The sequence below is a fragment of the Typopeltis vanoorti genome, chromosome 23 (genome assembly GCF_054136105.1).
Source record: "Typopeltis vanoorti isolate ZY-2024b chromosome 23, IOZ_Tvanoo_1.0, whole genome shotgun sequence".
NCBI lineage: Eukaryota > Metazoa > Arthropoda > Arachnida > Uropygi > Thelyphonidae > Typopeltis > Typopeltis vanoorti.
The window spans coordinates 59731486-59746819 of NC_143571.1; the positions used below are offsets into that span (position 1 = coordinate 59731486).

A 15334-nucleotide genomic window follows, 5' to 3' on the forward strand; every position below is an offset into this window, starting at 1 on the left:
AACACATTAAATATAATAACTATGGTGAAGCTGGCCATTCTTATCATGCCCTGAACAGCTTACATAAAATTGACTGGAAAAGCACCAGTTGTTTACATCACTTAAACACATGGTATGAACGCAAATTTAAGGAGGCCTGTGAGATTATTATCAACCACCCCAATCTGAACAATAATGATGGTCTAAAAATCCCAAACATATGGAAGGCACATATTCAACCGACGGAACCTTCCTCTCTAAGAATAACTATAAACAGGACTGTAGATAATCCAGGATCCTAAATCAAAAATAACAATCGTAATGCTAAAAATAGGACATCATTGTTTTCTTTCAGTAACAATAAGAAAGAATGTTTGATCATGTTATCATAAATAGAATTTAGCTTGATGTAGTTTCTAAATAATAAATTAATTTGTACGTTTGATTGTTTTTTCCAATAGAGGTCATGCCAGTAGAATAACCTGTGATAAAATCATTGTTTCTATAGCTTACTGTATGTAATGTAACTCAGCTTGTCCTGTATATCTGTATATGCTGCAGATGATGATCTTAATATGAAGATCGAAACGTCGGGAAATTAAGAGTTATTTATAACACGGTTGTAAAGTCCATAATTTCTAAAATGAATGCTGATCACCGTGCAACACTAAAAGAAAGGACCATTCATGTGTTCCTTAATTTATATAATTTTTTTGTTTATATTTAAAAATAATTTATGAACTAAATTTTTTTATTGTAATTCATTTGGGATCAATACAGATGGAGCTATTCTCCTGCAGCCAATAGTGCATATAATATCAAACACTTTCAACTGAATTGATGATCACTTTATTGTAATGATTGTTTTCTTATAATTGTATTGATAATGGCTATGAAACATATCTGAAAATTCTAAAAATAAAAATTAAATTAACGTTTCCATTATTAATTAGTTATAATTAATTCTTTAGATACCTTTAGCCACAAATAAGAGGAAGAAAAAGCCATCAACTTTTTAAATTTGACTCCAACAAGATCAAATCATCACAAATGCATACTGTAAACCCAGAAGGATTGAAAATGCTTTCACTTCTTTTCCTATCCACCATACTGTATAAAATGTTTAGTCACATTCATATAAAAATTATTAATGCTTAAATATTCATTATCCACTGCTGCCCTAAATCAAGAAAGCACAAACTTGAAATGTATGAAAATATACAGAACTGTGTCATCCATTATGCCTCCACATCCCAAAGCAATAAATGCAAAATTTGTAAAATCTTAAAATTCCCAAATATTCATAACATCTATCAAGCCAAACATCTTAACATATTCTAATTACAAAATTGTCTTCACCACCAGTAATAAAGCACAAACTTTATTAATATTACTATGCCACAATGTTGTTTACAAAATTAATTTGTCTGGTGCAGTACCAGTTATATCAGTTCTACTATTCGTTCTTTAAAATTATGTTTAACTGAACATTGACCATAACTGCAATATTCCCACTCCAGATCTATGTCAAGCCAAAAGAAAAAGTATAAACAAAAGAATGTTAATAACATGAACATGATTTAAGAAAACAAACTGTATTTGTTTTCTTAAATCAGAATCCCTGGCAATAAGAAATGACCAACACAAGATAAATGCACAAAAAATTTACCAAATCTCACCTAATGGTGATTAAATATAATTAATTATTCTCCCTTATTCTCAAAGCCAACCAAATTCTACTTAGAGTAGTAAATAGAATTTGGTTGGGAACATATTCCCCCCTCCCCTTACACAGGAGGAGGGGGAATATGTTCCAAGACACTCCACGAATCGGGTGTGTGTGTGTTATGTTCCATCGAGTTGTTTGACTCTTGGTGATTCTATGAACATATGCTCTCCATTCAGATCTGTCCCTGGCAATATCTTTCAGAATTTCCAGATGCATTCCAGTTGTTTCTTTAACTCCATCCACCCATCTAATTCATGGTCTTCCTCTTCTCCTGCATCCATCAACTTTAGCAAGCATCATCTTCTTGAGGCTGTGATTTGCTCACAAAATATGTCCAAAGTACGAGGGTGATCTGAAAAGTTCTCAGCCTAGACCATAGATGGAAACACTATCGAAACAAGATTTTTTTTCTAAGTTGGTACATCTGCGATAAGCATCCATGTGAAATTGCAAGTAATTCTATCAAGTAGTTTGTTTTATATAGCTGTATGAAGCAAAAGTGTTGTCTGTATCCCTTATAATGGATAAAATTGAGTATCGTGCAGTTATAAACTTCTTTGAAATGAAGGTTTAACGCCAAAAGAAATTCATTCGAAGTTCATAAAAGTTTATGGGCACTCTTCTCCTTCATTTTCGACAATTAAGAAATGGGCTGCCGAGTTTAAACATGGCCGTACCAACCTTGAAGATGATCCACGTGAAGGATGTCCAAAAAGTGTAACAACACCAGAAATCATTGTTCAAGTGCACAATATGGTATAGATAAAAGGCGAGTCAAAGTACATGAAATTGCTTAGACTATAGGCATTTCAAAAGAACATGTAGGATATATTTTGCATGAAGAATTGCAAATGAAAAAGCTTTGCACAAGATGGATGCTGCACTTGCTCACAGTAGATCAAAAACACACTCACATAAAAATCTCTGAACATGGCCATTTTGACGAACTTGGAGCATTTTAACAATAAAATTGATTTTGTGCATTGATTTATTACTATGGATGAGACTTGGATTCACCATTACACACCAGAATCCAAACAGCAGATAGAAGCTGTTTGATAGAAGAAAGAAGAGAAAAACAGTGGATAGAAGCCGGTTGTTCAGCGCCAAAGAAGACAAAGTCAGTTCCATCAGCAGGAAAGGGTGCGGCTTCAGTGTTTTCGGATTCTAAAGGCATTTTGTTTATTAATTATCTTGAAAGGGTAAAACAATAACTGGGAAATATTATTCTGATCTTTTAACTGGACAAGACGAAAAAATCCATGAGAAAAGACCCGGTTTGCAGAAGAAAAAAAATCATCTTTCATCAGGACAATGCACCTGCCCACAGAAGTTTTGGCAATGGGAAAAATTAAGGGATCTGCACTATGAATTGTTGGAACATCCACCCTATTTCCCAGATTTGGCTCCCTCTGACTTCTATCTCTTCCCAAAACTAAAACTCTTCCTCGCTGGTCAGCGTTTTTCTTCAAATCAAGAGGTGATGATTGCAGCTACAGATAGCTATTTTACAGATATTACTGAGAACTACTACAGGGATGGGATAATGGTGCTGGAGCATTGCTGGAATAAATGTATTAGTCTTAAGAGAGATTATTCTTAGTAAGCGTCTCCAAACCCATAATTCAAATGCATCTATCTTCCTTCTTTCACTCTTTCTCGGGGTCCAACTTTCACATCCATACACAGTACCAAAGGGAATGCCTTCACGATTCTGATTTTTGTTGTAAGGCTAATCTCTTTATCTTTAAAGATCTTGCTTAAATTTGTTATTGCTTTCTTTTCGAGTAATAATCTTCTAACTTCTTCAGTACAATACCCATTCTTTATCAATTCGGGATCATAGGAGCAAAAAATTGCTAACTACTTCCATTTTCTCCCCTTCTACTTCAAAATCATTAAATTCACATGTTGCCATAACTTTTGTCTTTTTGAGGCTAGGTTTAAGGCCATATTTAGCACTTTCTTCTTCAACTTTCATAATAAGTTGCTCCTGCTAGCAAAGGTGGTATCATCAGCACACCTCAAATTATTAATATTTGTTCCACCAATTTTAATTCCAACTGAAGACTACATCAGCCTTTCCATATTCACTGCACAAGTTAAACAGGTACGAAGATAAAATACATCCTTGTTGCACCCCTTTACCTATTGTGAAATACTCAGTTTCTCCAAGATCTGTTCGGACGGTAGCTTCTTGTTCAAATCCTATACTGTTTTTTCCTATTACTTAATTTAATTTAAAGTTTAGTTTATAAATTAAGCACAGTAAGAGATTAACAACAATAACTAATAATAAAATATAACAATTATAACAATATACTGTAATAAAGTTTAAATATTAAAGTTTATTTTAATTTATATTCCAGTATACGTTGTGAATTCCTTAAGTTAATTAGTAATCATGTGCAACCAATGTATAAGCCTTTCTACGAGAATTACTGTAATAAACGTTATATGAATGTGAATGGATTCACTGGTGGTCATAGGATTCACAGGTGGCACCTACGAATACACTAAGTTAAACTTGTCTCCCACATTTTATCATTATTGCAAGTGTTTTTTGTGCAAAATAATCAGTAAATGGAAAACTAACAGAGGGTATTAAGGAGACGATTACTTCTGCACAACTTTTAAGTACCCATAGTCCATCACATCAGCTATCCTTACAATTGAAAAACAGCCACGTGAAAGCACATGCTATGTCTTACCGTACGAAGTAAAGATGGCAGCAACAAAGCCCAATGACGAACCTCGGGTCTCATCAGCATAGCACCAATCACCAACAAACTGAATGACAATATTAATTGCCGCAGCTGTAAAACCAAAGTTACCTAAAAAAAAAAAAGGTATATTGTGCGATTTCCGTTGCTACTGGCTATATGCTTCCTGCACAAAAACAGATGAATCAGTGCACAAGCTTTTTATTAATCTCAACCAAGCTTTTTTCTGTTCGCTGTGCCTTCCTTCTGTAAAACAGCTACTGAACTTAGGCAAACAAGTCAAAAACCTCTAACACCACCTTAATATCATGATCGAAATTTTCTTTTCGAAAATCCGAACGCTGAAACCAAGCTTGAGCTACTCGATGACCAGCACCCAATCGCAAGTACACCCTTGTCCACAAGTCGATCGAGGCCGAAAACAGGAGACTCAATGCCGTTATTTTGAACTTTCTGACAGAAAATGATAAATCATTAAAAGAAGAAATCAGCAAATTAGCAGGAGAATGCAACTTCGATCCCACGAATCTTGCTAGAAGCCATCGTTTCGGACCCATAAACAAAAGAAAGGGCAGAATGAGCTTTCCACGTATTGTAAAAGTGACCTGTAACACCACTGACAAGCACATCCAAATTAATAACGGTGATAAATAACAAGTTAAAGGACACTTGATCAACTTGCCTTTGAAGAAAAATACCAAAATAGAGACAACAGACAGATCATCGACTATAAACAAGTCAAATTAGTACAAAAATCAAGTGATGACAGCAATAGCAGACACCATGAAGACCAGTATGCAGGCACACTGCATAGGAAATGTGCAAGACCCTCGTGGTCAAATCTATGTTCCACAGAACCTTGCACATCCACTTCACTAACATCCCTGGCCTCAACTCCAACCTTAGTGTCCACTACCATCTGCAATCCACCAAACCTAACCTACTCTTTTTAGCAGAAACTCAAATCACCCCCCCCCTCACCCAGCACTATCCATCTCAACCTTCCAAACTACACACTTTAACTCCTTTCGACCCAAGGGTGGCACATATATTCACTCTGACATACATCACAGTGGCGGCCAGTGAAAATTTTAAGTGGGGTGCTGCATATACAAAAAAAAAAAAAACTTTCTTTTCCTAATCAGTAACGAATTTATTAATAAATAAATTTACATATTATAAATTGCTTTATTAAAAATATTTCATCCTCACCACGAACAAACACCAATAACAAAAGTTTCATATCAATAGCAATGACAAGTGCAAACGAATATCGGCGTTAGATCTCAGTGCATTTGTTTCGTGTAACAATAATTGAAAAAATATAATTCTTTTCATATTTTCAACAGTGACACTCGTCATAATTCAGCCTTATATCTATAATAAATAAATAATTATATGCCTTTTTAACAAAATAAAATAAGATTTACAAAAAAATAGTTCACCACGAACACGCACCAATAATAAACGTTTCATATCTCACAGAAATAACGAGCGCAGGCATAAGATACAATGCCCAAGCGGCAGTGCATCGAATGACGTAACGTGCAACGACAGCAAACGAATACTGTTGTTAGATTGCAGTGCATTTGTTTCGTGTAACGATAATTGAAAAAATATTATTCTTTTCATATTTTCAACAGTGACACTCGTCATAATTCAGCCTTGTACCTATAATAAATAAATAATTATATGTTATTTTAACAAAATAAAATTTACAAAAAATAGTTCACCACACACACGCACCAATAATAAACGTTTCATATCTCACAGAAATAAGGTACGTAAGCATATTAAAAATACACTGCCATCTGAGCAGTTACAGTTGGAATGACGTAACGTGCAATGACAAGAGTAAACGAATATCGGCGTTAGATCGCAGTGCATTTGTTTCATAATCTAAAGCATTAATCGAACAATTCCAATTATTACTATTCAATCAATGTCAAAACATAAGCTGTAACCTTTAACATGTTGTACTGCATTTATATAATGTTGTAAGCTTTGTTATTATTTATAAACACAAACAAAATTTAATTTTTTAATTTTTTCCTTGTGGGTGCTGCAGTCTCGCAGTGCTTATGTACGAGCCACCACTGGCATCTAACCTAGAATCGTCAAATTTTGACCTTATTTAGTTGAAAATATCCCTTCCCCACTCATCAAATTCATCTGCTGTTTTTATCCCTCTCCTAATGCCACCAACCACTCTAAGATGTTTAACTTCCTCTCCTTAAAAATTAATTTTCTCCAGTCCCACTCTCGTAACAGCAAAATCATCCTCCTAGGATATTTTAATGCCCATAACATCAACTGGCTTTCCTTCTCCAGTTGTACAGATCTTGCAGGCAGAGATGCTGAAACATTTGCTAATGACCTTACACAAATTGTTCACATGCTAATCAGAATACCAGATAACCTGAAGCACTCCCCAAATACCCTAGATCTCTTCCTTACCAATGACCCTTCCAAATACAAAGTAAATGTAGTGAGCACCCTGGGTAATTCTGACCACAATCTAGTGCTCATCTCCTCCCCCATGCAACAACACTTACACAATCACTCCCACACAAAAGTAGTTTGGCCTTATAACAGTGACAAGTGCGACAGCTTCCGAGACTACTATGCTTCATTCCCATGTTTGGACTACTGTTTCCGATCTTCCAATCCAAACATATGCACTGAACGTATCACCATTCCCCACACTTCTCAGAACTGCTGTCCCCTGACTAAACCCTGGTTCTTCAAAAGATGTGCCAAGGCTGTACAAATAAAAAATCAAGCATACCACAACTGGCTCAAATCAAGAACTCCATCCTCATTCAATGCTTACACTGAAGCCTGAAATAAATGCAAGAAACTATCAATGCTTCCAAAATAGAATTTGAATGGGCAAAAAGCAGGAAACTTGCAGCCTGCCCAAATGGCAGCTGTGCCTTTTGGTTTCTTGCAAAACAACTGGTCGTAACTTTTGCCCTACACTATTCACACCTCTATCATACCCAGATGGCTCAAATGCATCATCACCCACAGAAAAAGCTAATCTCCTGGCTTCACATTTTGCCTACAATGCACGCATGAATGTCTGTGCATCAGAACTGACTCTTATCCTATGCCACCTGCACATACTCTCTTTCTCCACCAGTATCTATCCCAAAGCCTGGAAATTGGCCTATATTCAAGCCCATAATGGCAACAAATTACTGCCATCTAAGTACTGCCCTATTTCACTCACCTCATTCCTTAAAGAGATAGAGAAAGCCATAAATTCTTAACTCCTACACTACAATGAAAGCATCCAGCTATTAACTAACCATAGTAAAGATTCCGTCACTGTGCAACAACAGGAGATCTACTCTCATATATCACCCATCTCTGGACAAATGCCATGGAGAAATTTGGCAAATCTTAAGTGGTTGAACTTGATATCTCTAAAGCTTTTGACCGGATCTGGCACAAAGGCTTACTAAGTAAACGCCTATCATTTTGTTTGTCTCAGAACTTCTGCAGTTGGATTGCCAGCTTTCTATCTGGATGCAAACTACATGTGATGGTAGACGGTTCCTTATCCTATCACCATCCAGCTAATGCTGGGGTTCCACAAGGTTCTGTCATCTCACCAACCCTCTTCCTACTATATATCAATGACCTACTTCAGTTAACCTCCAACCCAATACACAGTTTTGCAGATGATAGCACATTGCACTCCTCCCTTTCATTTGACAAACCTTACTTTATACAACTCACTTCAACCTACAGAACATCAACCACCACCACCTTCAATTCTAACCTCCAAGCCATCCTCCAATGGGGCTCTCAGATAACCTCGTCAACTTCAATGCTAGTAAAACCCAAGTGTCTTATTTCTCACAAAAAAGAACCCTTTCCCCCCAGTATTATTTTTCATAACACTCAAATTTCCAGACAAGATGAGATTTCTCTTCTTGGAATTACCCTGACATCAGGCCTCTCCTAGCATAAACATATCACACATATTGCACCCTCCACTTCCAAAAAACTAGGATTTTTCTTTTGCTCAAGACATTACTTCATCCCTGAACAGCTGATAACATTATCTTCTTCTCCCATAGTCCTAAATGAACCGTTGGGTCATTCATGGATACTCTTTGCTAGCCTCCTCCAGTCGTCTCGGTCTCTTGTTCTTGATGTCAGTTGAGAAAGGGAGGAATTTGTCCATTTTTTGATGTTATCAGTCCATTTTAATCGAGGTCAGCCCCTAACCCTCGATCCCAGAATGATTCCTTCTAGGGTTTGCTTTAGAATGCCATTAGCCCTCTCCACATGTCCGAACCATTTCATCTGTCTTCTTCTGAATATTTTCCCTTTTTCTCCCATCTATTGAGTCAATCAGTTTTCAGACATTTTCATTGGTTTCGTGAGCGATATAGGGAATTCTCAAAAGTCTTCTGTAAGTTTTCATTTTGAAAGACAGGAGTCTCCTCTCATCTTCCTTCAATAAAGTCCAGGCCTCACAACCATACAAAAGGACAGAACTCATCAAGGTGTCAATTAGTCTTAGTCTGGTTGTGATTGCTATTCTGTTATCTCCCCACAATGGTTTTAACTTCTGTAGGGCCACGGCTGCCTTAGCAATTCAGTATTTAATGTCGGTTTTTGAATGACCATCTTGACTCAACGTGCTTCCTAGATAAGTGAACTTCTTTACAATCTCAATTTGCTTATTGCCAATTTGTATCTTTAAGAATTCAATGTCTGATTTTGAGGTTATCATTGTTTTTGTTTTTTTATAGGTTTATGTATAATCCATATTTTTTTAATGTTCCGAAAACACGGCTGGTTATCTCTTGTAATTCTTCTCCACTTTCTGCCAGAAGATCGATATCGTCAGCGAAATGTAAGTTATTTATTCTTAGTCCACCAACTACTATTCCAGAAAACAATTAAAAAGAAGAGGGGACAAGATGCATCCCTGTCTTACCCCCCGTTCTGCCCGGAACAGTTCACTGCTGTAATTTTTAATTTCAATTCTCATATCAGATGAGGAATAAAGAGATTTAATAATCCTAATGATTTTGTTGTCAATACCATATACAACCTTATACAAATCACAAATCCACCCAGCTATCGAATACTGCTCTCACATTTGGAGTGGAGCTCCTAAAAGTTCCCTCAAAATGCTTGACTCAATACAGAGGAGAGCAATTAGATTGATAAATAACTCACCTCTTACCAACTCACTCCCCTCACTTTCACACGAATGTTTGGTCTCTGAATTTGTGTATTCTATAAATATTTCCATGGCAAATGTTCATCTGAAATAGCATCAATAATTCCCTCACTTAGTACTAAGCCCATTGGAACACATACGACTGCTGCCCAACATCCTTTCACAGTACATGTTGAAGCCGACAGAACAAGTTTCTTTCCCTCCTTCTGTGGAACAGTCTTCCCCCTGATGTATGTAAACAAAGTTTCTCCTTTCTCTACCCATTATCCATATATGGTACTAATGTACTATAGGTTGATCAACCAATCTCTTGTGTATGGGCCCAACATTAAAAAAAAAGGAATCTTAGCAAGCTCTGCATATATTTTATTTTTTTATTATTATTATTTTATGAAGTCAAGAACTTTCACCTTTTTCACTTAAAAAGAAGCACTTTACAGCTTCTCTTTGGCATATACAAATTGCCAGTATCACTACTCTTGCACTGCGATATCACAACAGTTGATCTGATAACTACTCAGAATGATGTGCAATTTAAACTTATGAATTGTCTATTACTAAAAGAAAGAGCTGAACAGCTTCATTTCGGCGATGAAACATTCCACAGGCCAAGTGGATATTAGATCCAACATTATTTCAAAGCCAAATGTTTGTAGAAACTATAAAAGTTTCGTAAGTTGACCTGAGAGTTTACAACAATACAATCCTGGATATCCCTGAGTTGCCTTAATTACTTAATTCAAGTAGTGCAAGCTAAGGCAACTCGGGGATACCGAGGATTGTACTATCGCAAGCTCTCAGGTGAACTTACGAAACTTTCATAGTTTCTACAAATTTAGCTTTGAAATAATGTTGGATGTAATATCCACTGTGCTGATGTAATTATAAATTGTTTATTCTGGAATTTTCCATTTAATATTTTCGGACCAGGATTGACTGCGGATGAGGGAGGGACTACAGTACTATCTAGTCATCCAGTAAGCTTCATGTGGCTACCTTGTAATTAGTTTTTCTTCTTCTATAATCTGATGAAATTACCAAAACAATCAGCTGGCACACCATCATTCATACTGCAGACTTGTTATGTATATTACAGTTTTTTTCTCTCTTTATGTTAGATTTTAGTTCATAGCATTTTAATTAATAGTCTGTACTTAGTTCTATTTTCTGTTCCTGCTATTTCATATTTCCATGTACATTTACTGGGTATCACTTATTGCATTCTTTTCTATCTCATACTATATCTGGCCAAATCATAAAGTTCAGTCTTCAATAACAGAAAATAAAAATCACTTAATTTGATAGTTCTAAAATTATGGCAATCAATTTTGTTTTCAAAAATATTCAGGTGTTTTTTTGGCCAGTATTTTTTCTAAAATAATTTTTAATATGTAAATAATTTATTTTTAGCCTTATCAGTTGGCAATTCAGTGGATGGGGGGGGGGGACTTCATTTCACACTGGTACAAATATTACATTATTTTTTTTTAAATAAATAAATCCATAAACTTACTGATGTATAAGAAAATGATATGTAATAAAAATGAATTTTTACCCTCAACACAATTAGTTGAAAAAAAAGCCAGGTTTCTAGTTTCCAGGGGATTATCATTAGTTAGTTCTGGTGACCTTGTCTGAGGCTCAGATTCTCCAGTAAGAGATGAGTTGTCAACTTTACAACTCTGAGATGAGGTCACCCGGATATCTGCAGGAATCCTATCTCCACCTTTCACTTCAACAATATCTCCCACCACTACATCTTCAGCTGGCATTGTGAGTTTTTGACCATCTCGAATAACTGTAGCATACTAATGGGAGAAAAAAATATTTAAACTAATAGCAAAAACAAGAAACATTTTAAAAAGTATCAGTTCCTTAGATTCAGTTTTAATTAACATTTAAAGATGTTCTGCTAAACTGCGCACGCACACACACACACACACACAATGCTTTTTAATTATGACAAATCTACAGCACAGTCAAAGTTTTGATATGCAATGAGGCCAGCATATTTACTGGTATTTTCCAGCCAGTATTGTCAAGACGATCAGGATAATAAAATATTTTTGGAAAATAAATATTTCTTTCTCAACTTTGCAAGTTTTAATATCTGCTATTAATGGTCAAATTTTGCATATGGCATCGCTAGGTAAGAAAAACTAATTACTGATGTCATCTGGATAGATATTTTAGATCATGCCATGATTAACTATTATCTTACAGTATGCTCTCTAAAGACACATCCACATCCTATTTTGGTCATTGGGCATATTCCATGATAACAAAATCAGTAATAATCAACAAAACAGGTATTTATAATGACCTGCTTTCCCTAATAAGTGTGTAAACATATAAAATTTCACAACATAACACAGATTTAGCATTTCTTCATTTTTTTTACATATCAACTAAAAATTCTCAATTATCACAGATGAGCAGTGAGAGCATTTTTCAAGCCCTGTATACATACACACACACACACACACACATACATATATATATATAAATATATACAGGGCTCCAAGCAATCTACTCACCCACTCACCACAGGTGAGTAAACAGACAAGTGGCGAATGAATTTTTGGCCTTGTTCTTTAATTCATTAGAGAAGTTTCATTTTCTAAGAGTTGAAAGTAAAACTTCTGGATCTGAAATAATTTGAACACTACAGTGTTCTTTCAAAGAATCGTTAAAAGTTGCAATTTTAGTTGCAGGTATTCTCTAAAAGTCAATGTAAACCAGTCATCTGCACTTTCTTCCCACCTCTTCTCTCTCTCTCCTTTAAGGTTCAGAACTGTATTTTTCTTTCAATGAAAGATTGTTCAATTTTTTTTGTAGTAATTAAGAACTCAATCTGCCATATCTCCCCCTCCCACAACAATTGTTTCACATTATGAGCTATATACCATTTGACATGTGTATTTTAATTTTCTAAAAGATCTCCCATGAAGAACATGCAAGCACAAAACAGGGCTTGTTAGAGGAGTGGAAACTATAATCAATACTAATAAATGATAAATATCAAGATATCAATTCAATTCTTGTTATATCAAATGCCATTACAGCAACTACTAAAGAGTCCTGACCAAATCCCCATAAGCACAATGCTATAAAAAAAAGGAAATTCACTATAAAAAACATAAATATAATGGTACATGTGAAACTACAGGGCAGACAATTCTGACATGTTTAGGAGACATGTATGAGTCATGCCATGGTATAAGAATCTGCAAGAGAAAGATGAAATGCATGAGAGATTGCCAAAGGTTATCTGAAAGAAGCAACATCAGACTGTATACCCAAGGTGAAGAGGATAAATCAGGTAGGAGTTAGATGAGTGAGTAATATTAAGAGGGGGCGAGGCTGAAAAAAAAATGTTGTGGAAGGCATAGAAGGGGAAAGGTAATCAGCTAGTCACAAGTAATACAAGGACCAGGCAAAAAAGATGACCAGCATGGTGTGGAAAACAAAATGAGATTATGAGAAGAAATTAGTTGAATAGGCCAAAGGGTCCCAGAGAGTTCTTCACTATGTAGTTAGTAGCAGGAAGAATAACTACAGAAGGGATAACTAATAAGTGCTGATGATAATGAGGTGATGAAAGCAAAACAATAGAGTTATTACATTAGGTATTCACTTTGCAAGGGTCTCTCAACCAAGGTGACAGGAACTGATGTGAGAACAGAGGTACTTGTGATATTACGTTATCTCAATGAAAATATGGTCCTGTAGTGGAGAGAAACCAGAGGCAGGTTATCGTGATGGTTAATGATCTGTGGAATGCTCACTGAGGACAGATTGAGGTTTGTAGGTTGCAAAGATTGTTTGATAGGTAGACGGGGAACAAGGAGTCATCCCTGGTAATTGGGTAAGACAAGTTGTTAGCAATGATATGAAACTACATTTTTCACTTAGAGAGTAATAATGAGTAGAATGAAGAGCCAGCCCATTTCACTCATTATTACTCTCTCTATTACTGTTTAATGAGAGATATGACAGATATTGTGTGAGTCACCTGCAAGCAGACATCATGGAGGTAAATTCACTCTCTCTCTCTCTCTCTATATATATATAGCAAATGCTACAGTGGGTTTCCTTATAAAAGCAATGATAATACAAGGCTTTGACCTGCACAATAGTTTATTTGTGAGTGAATTAAGTATAACAGTATCTTTAAGTGAGAGCTGATTGCATTCCTCATTTCTGCAAGTGGGAACAATGACAGAATATCAGTCCTGTGAAGAAACAATTCACCAGCTATACAAAATTAAATGTTGATCAGATCAGAGGTTAACTTGAATTCTGTAGTGCTCTGTCATAAATGTCAAGCTGTAATGACACTTATTATGAAATCTGATTAGACATATTGTTTTTGTGGCTTTCGAAATATTAAAAAAACTACAAAAGTAAATGAAGGCTATACCTGAGGCACCATGTTTTTGAAAGACTCCATAATTTTTGAGCTTCGAGCTTCCTGATAATATGAGAAACAACCTGTGATGATAACTACTGCTGCTAATACAATACCTAAATACAACTGAAAAAGAAATTATATTTCAGCTTTATAAATCCAGAATTCTTATTTTTGCATTTTTATTTACACAGTTATGTTTAAAAGCCACACAAATTTCAAATATACATGCATCTATTGATTAATTACAAAATTTTTAGTTTAATCATTAACTATTAAACTAATGCAAAGATAAAGAAGTCATTTTGCCTCTTTACAAGGATTTGATACAACTTCACCTGGACTACTGTGCACTAATCTGGTCTCCTGGTTTCTGAGATGATGCAGATACAGTGGAGAGAGTGCAAAGGAGTGTGTTAAAGATGATAGATTGAAAATTTATGAATTGCAGATACTAGCAAACAAGAGAAAGACTAATAAATTTAAAACACATCTCCTAGGAGCTGTTTTAAATTATTGTTTTAAAGTATTGAAATCTTAATATTTACATCTAGGTCTGCCTACTCACTGAAGAGACCTCAAAAAAGGTCGAAACCTGTCTGGGTAGTGACCTTCTCTCATAATGTAGAACAGTAATACATCTCCTAGGAGCTGTGTTTTACATTATGAGAAAATACTAAGAACAGTGATCAGATCTTGCTCCACCTTTACTACTAGTTGCCCTAGCATTGCACTACCAGGTTGACTTACGCTTGGACTCACCGAACTTTATATAGTTTTCTATATTCAGCATGAAACTCTTAGATTAGATTTTCTCTCTCTCAATTTCTTATTCGGCTAAGAAATAATGTGTCAATATCCACTTAATTTGAATAATTTAACTTCGCCGAAGTGAAGCCTGTTGGCTCTTATTTTTAGTAATTGTATTTGTGCACCTTTTTGCAACTCGTACAGTAAAGCTACAAGCTCTGACTATTGAAATCTTAGTATTTACATCTAGGTCTGCCTACTCACTGAAGAGACCTCAAAAAAGGTCGAAACTTGTCTGGGTAGTGACCTTCTCTCATAATGTAGAACAGTAATACATCTCTTTCTACCTCCCCTTCTTCCTGAATGTAGTGCAGGTGAAGGCTTCTTTTTCATGTTCTGCATGCTAATTATTTTACTATGGAGCCATTATCTCCTCCATCTGAGGGTACAACAGTAAAGTGTAACTCCCTAATGAACTGCTAAATAATTCTGCTTCTTACTTTACCAAGTTGTGCCTGGAGGGAGTCAGCAGC

At 35.6% G+C, this 15334-nt stretch overlaps 1 protein-coding gene across 1 annotated transcript in view; it reads right to left on the reverse strand.

Annotated features, from left to right (window-relative positions):
- LOC150093890 (sodium/potassium-transporting ATPase subunit alpha-like) overlaps nt 1-15334 on the reverse strand; it is a 315026-nt gene that overhangs the window by 229797 nt on the left and 69895 nt on the right. The window contains exons 5-6 of the mRNA XM_090412547.1: nt 14064-14177; nt 11196-11448 (exon numbers count right to left, since the gene is read on the reverse strand). Coding sequence (XP_090268673.1) covers nt 11196-11448; nt 14064-14177 — 367 coding nt within the window. The remainder of the gene's footprint in view (nt 1-11195; nt 11449-14063; nt 14178-15334) is intronic.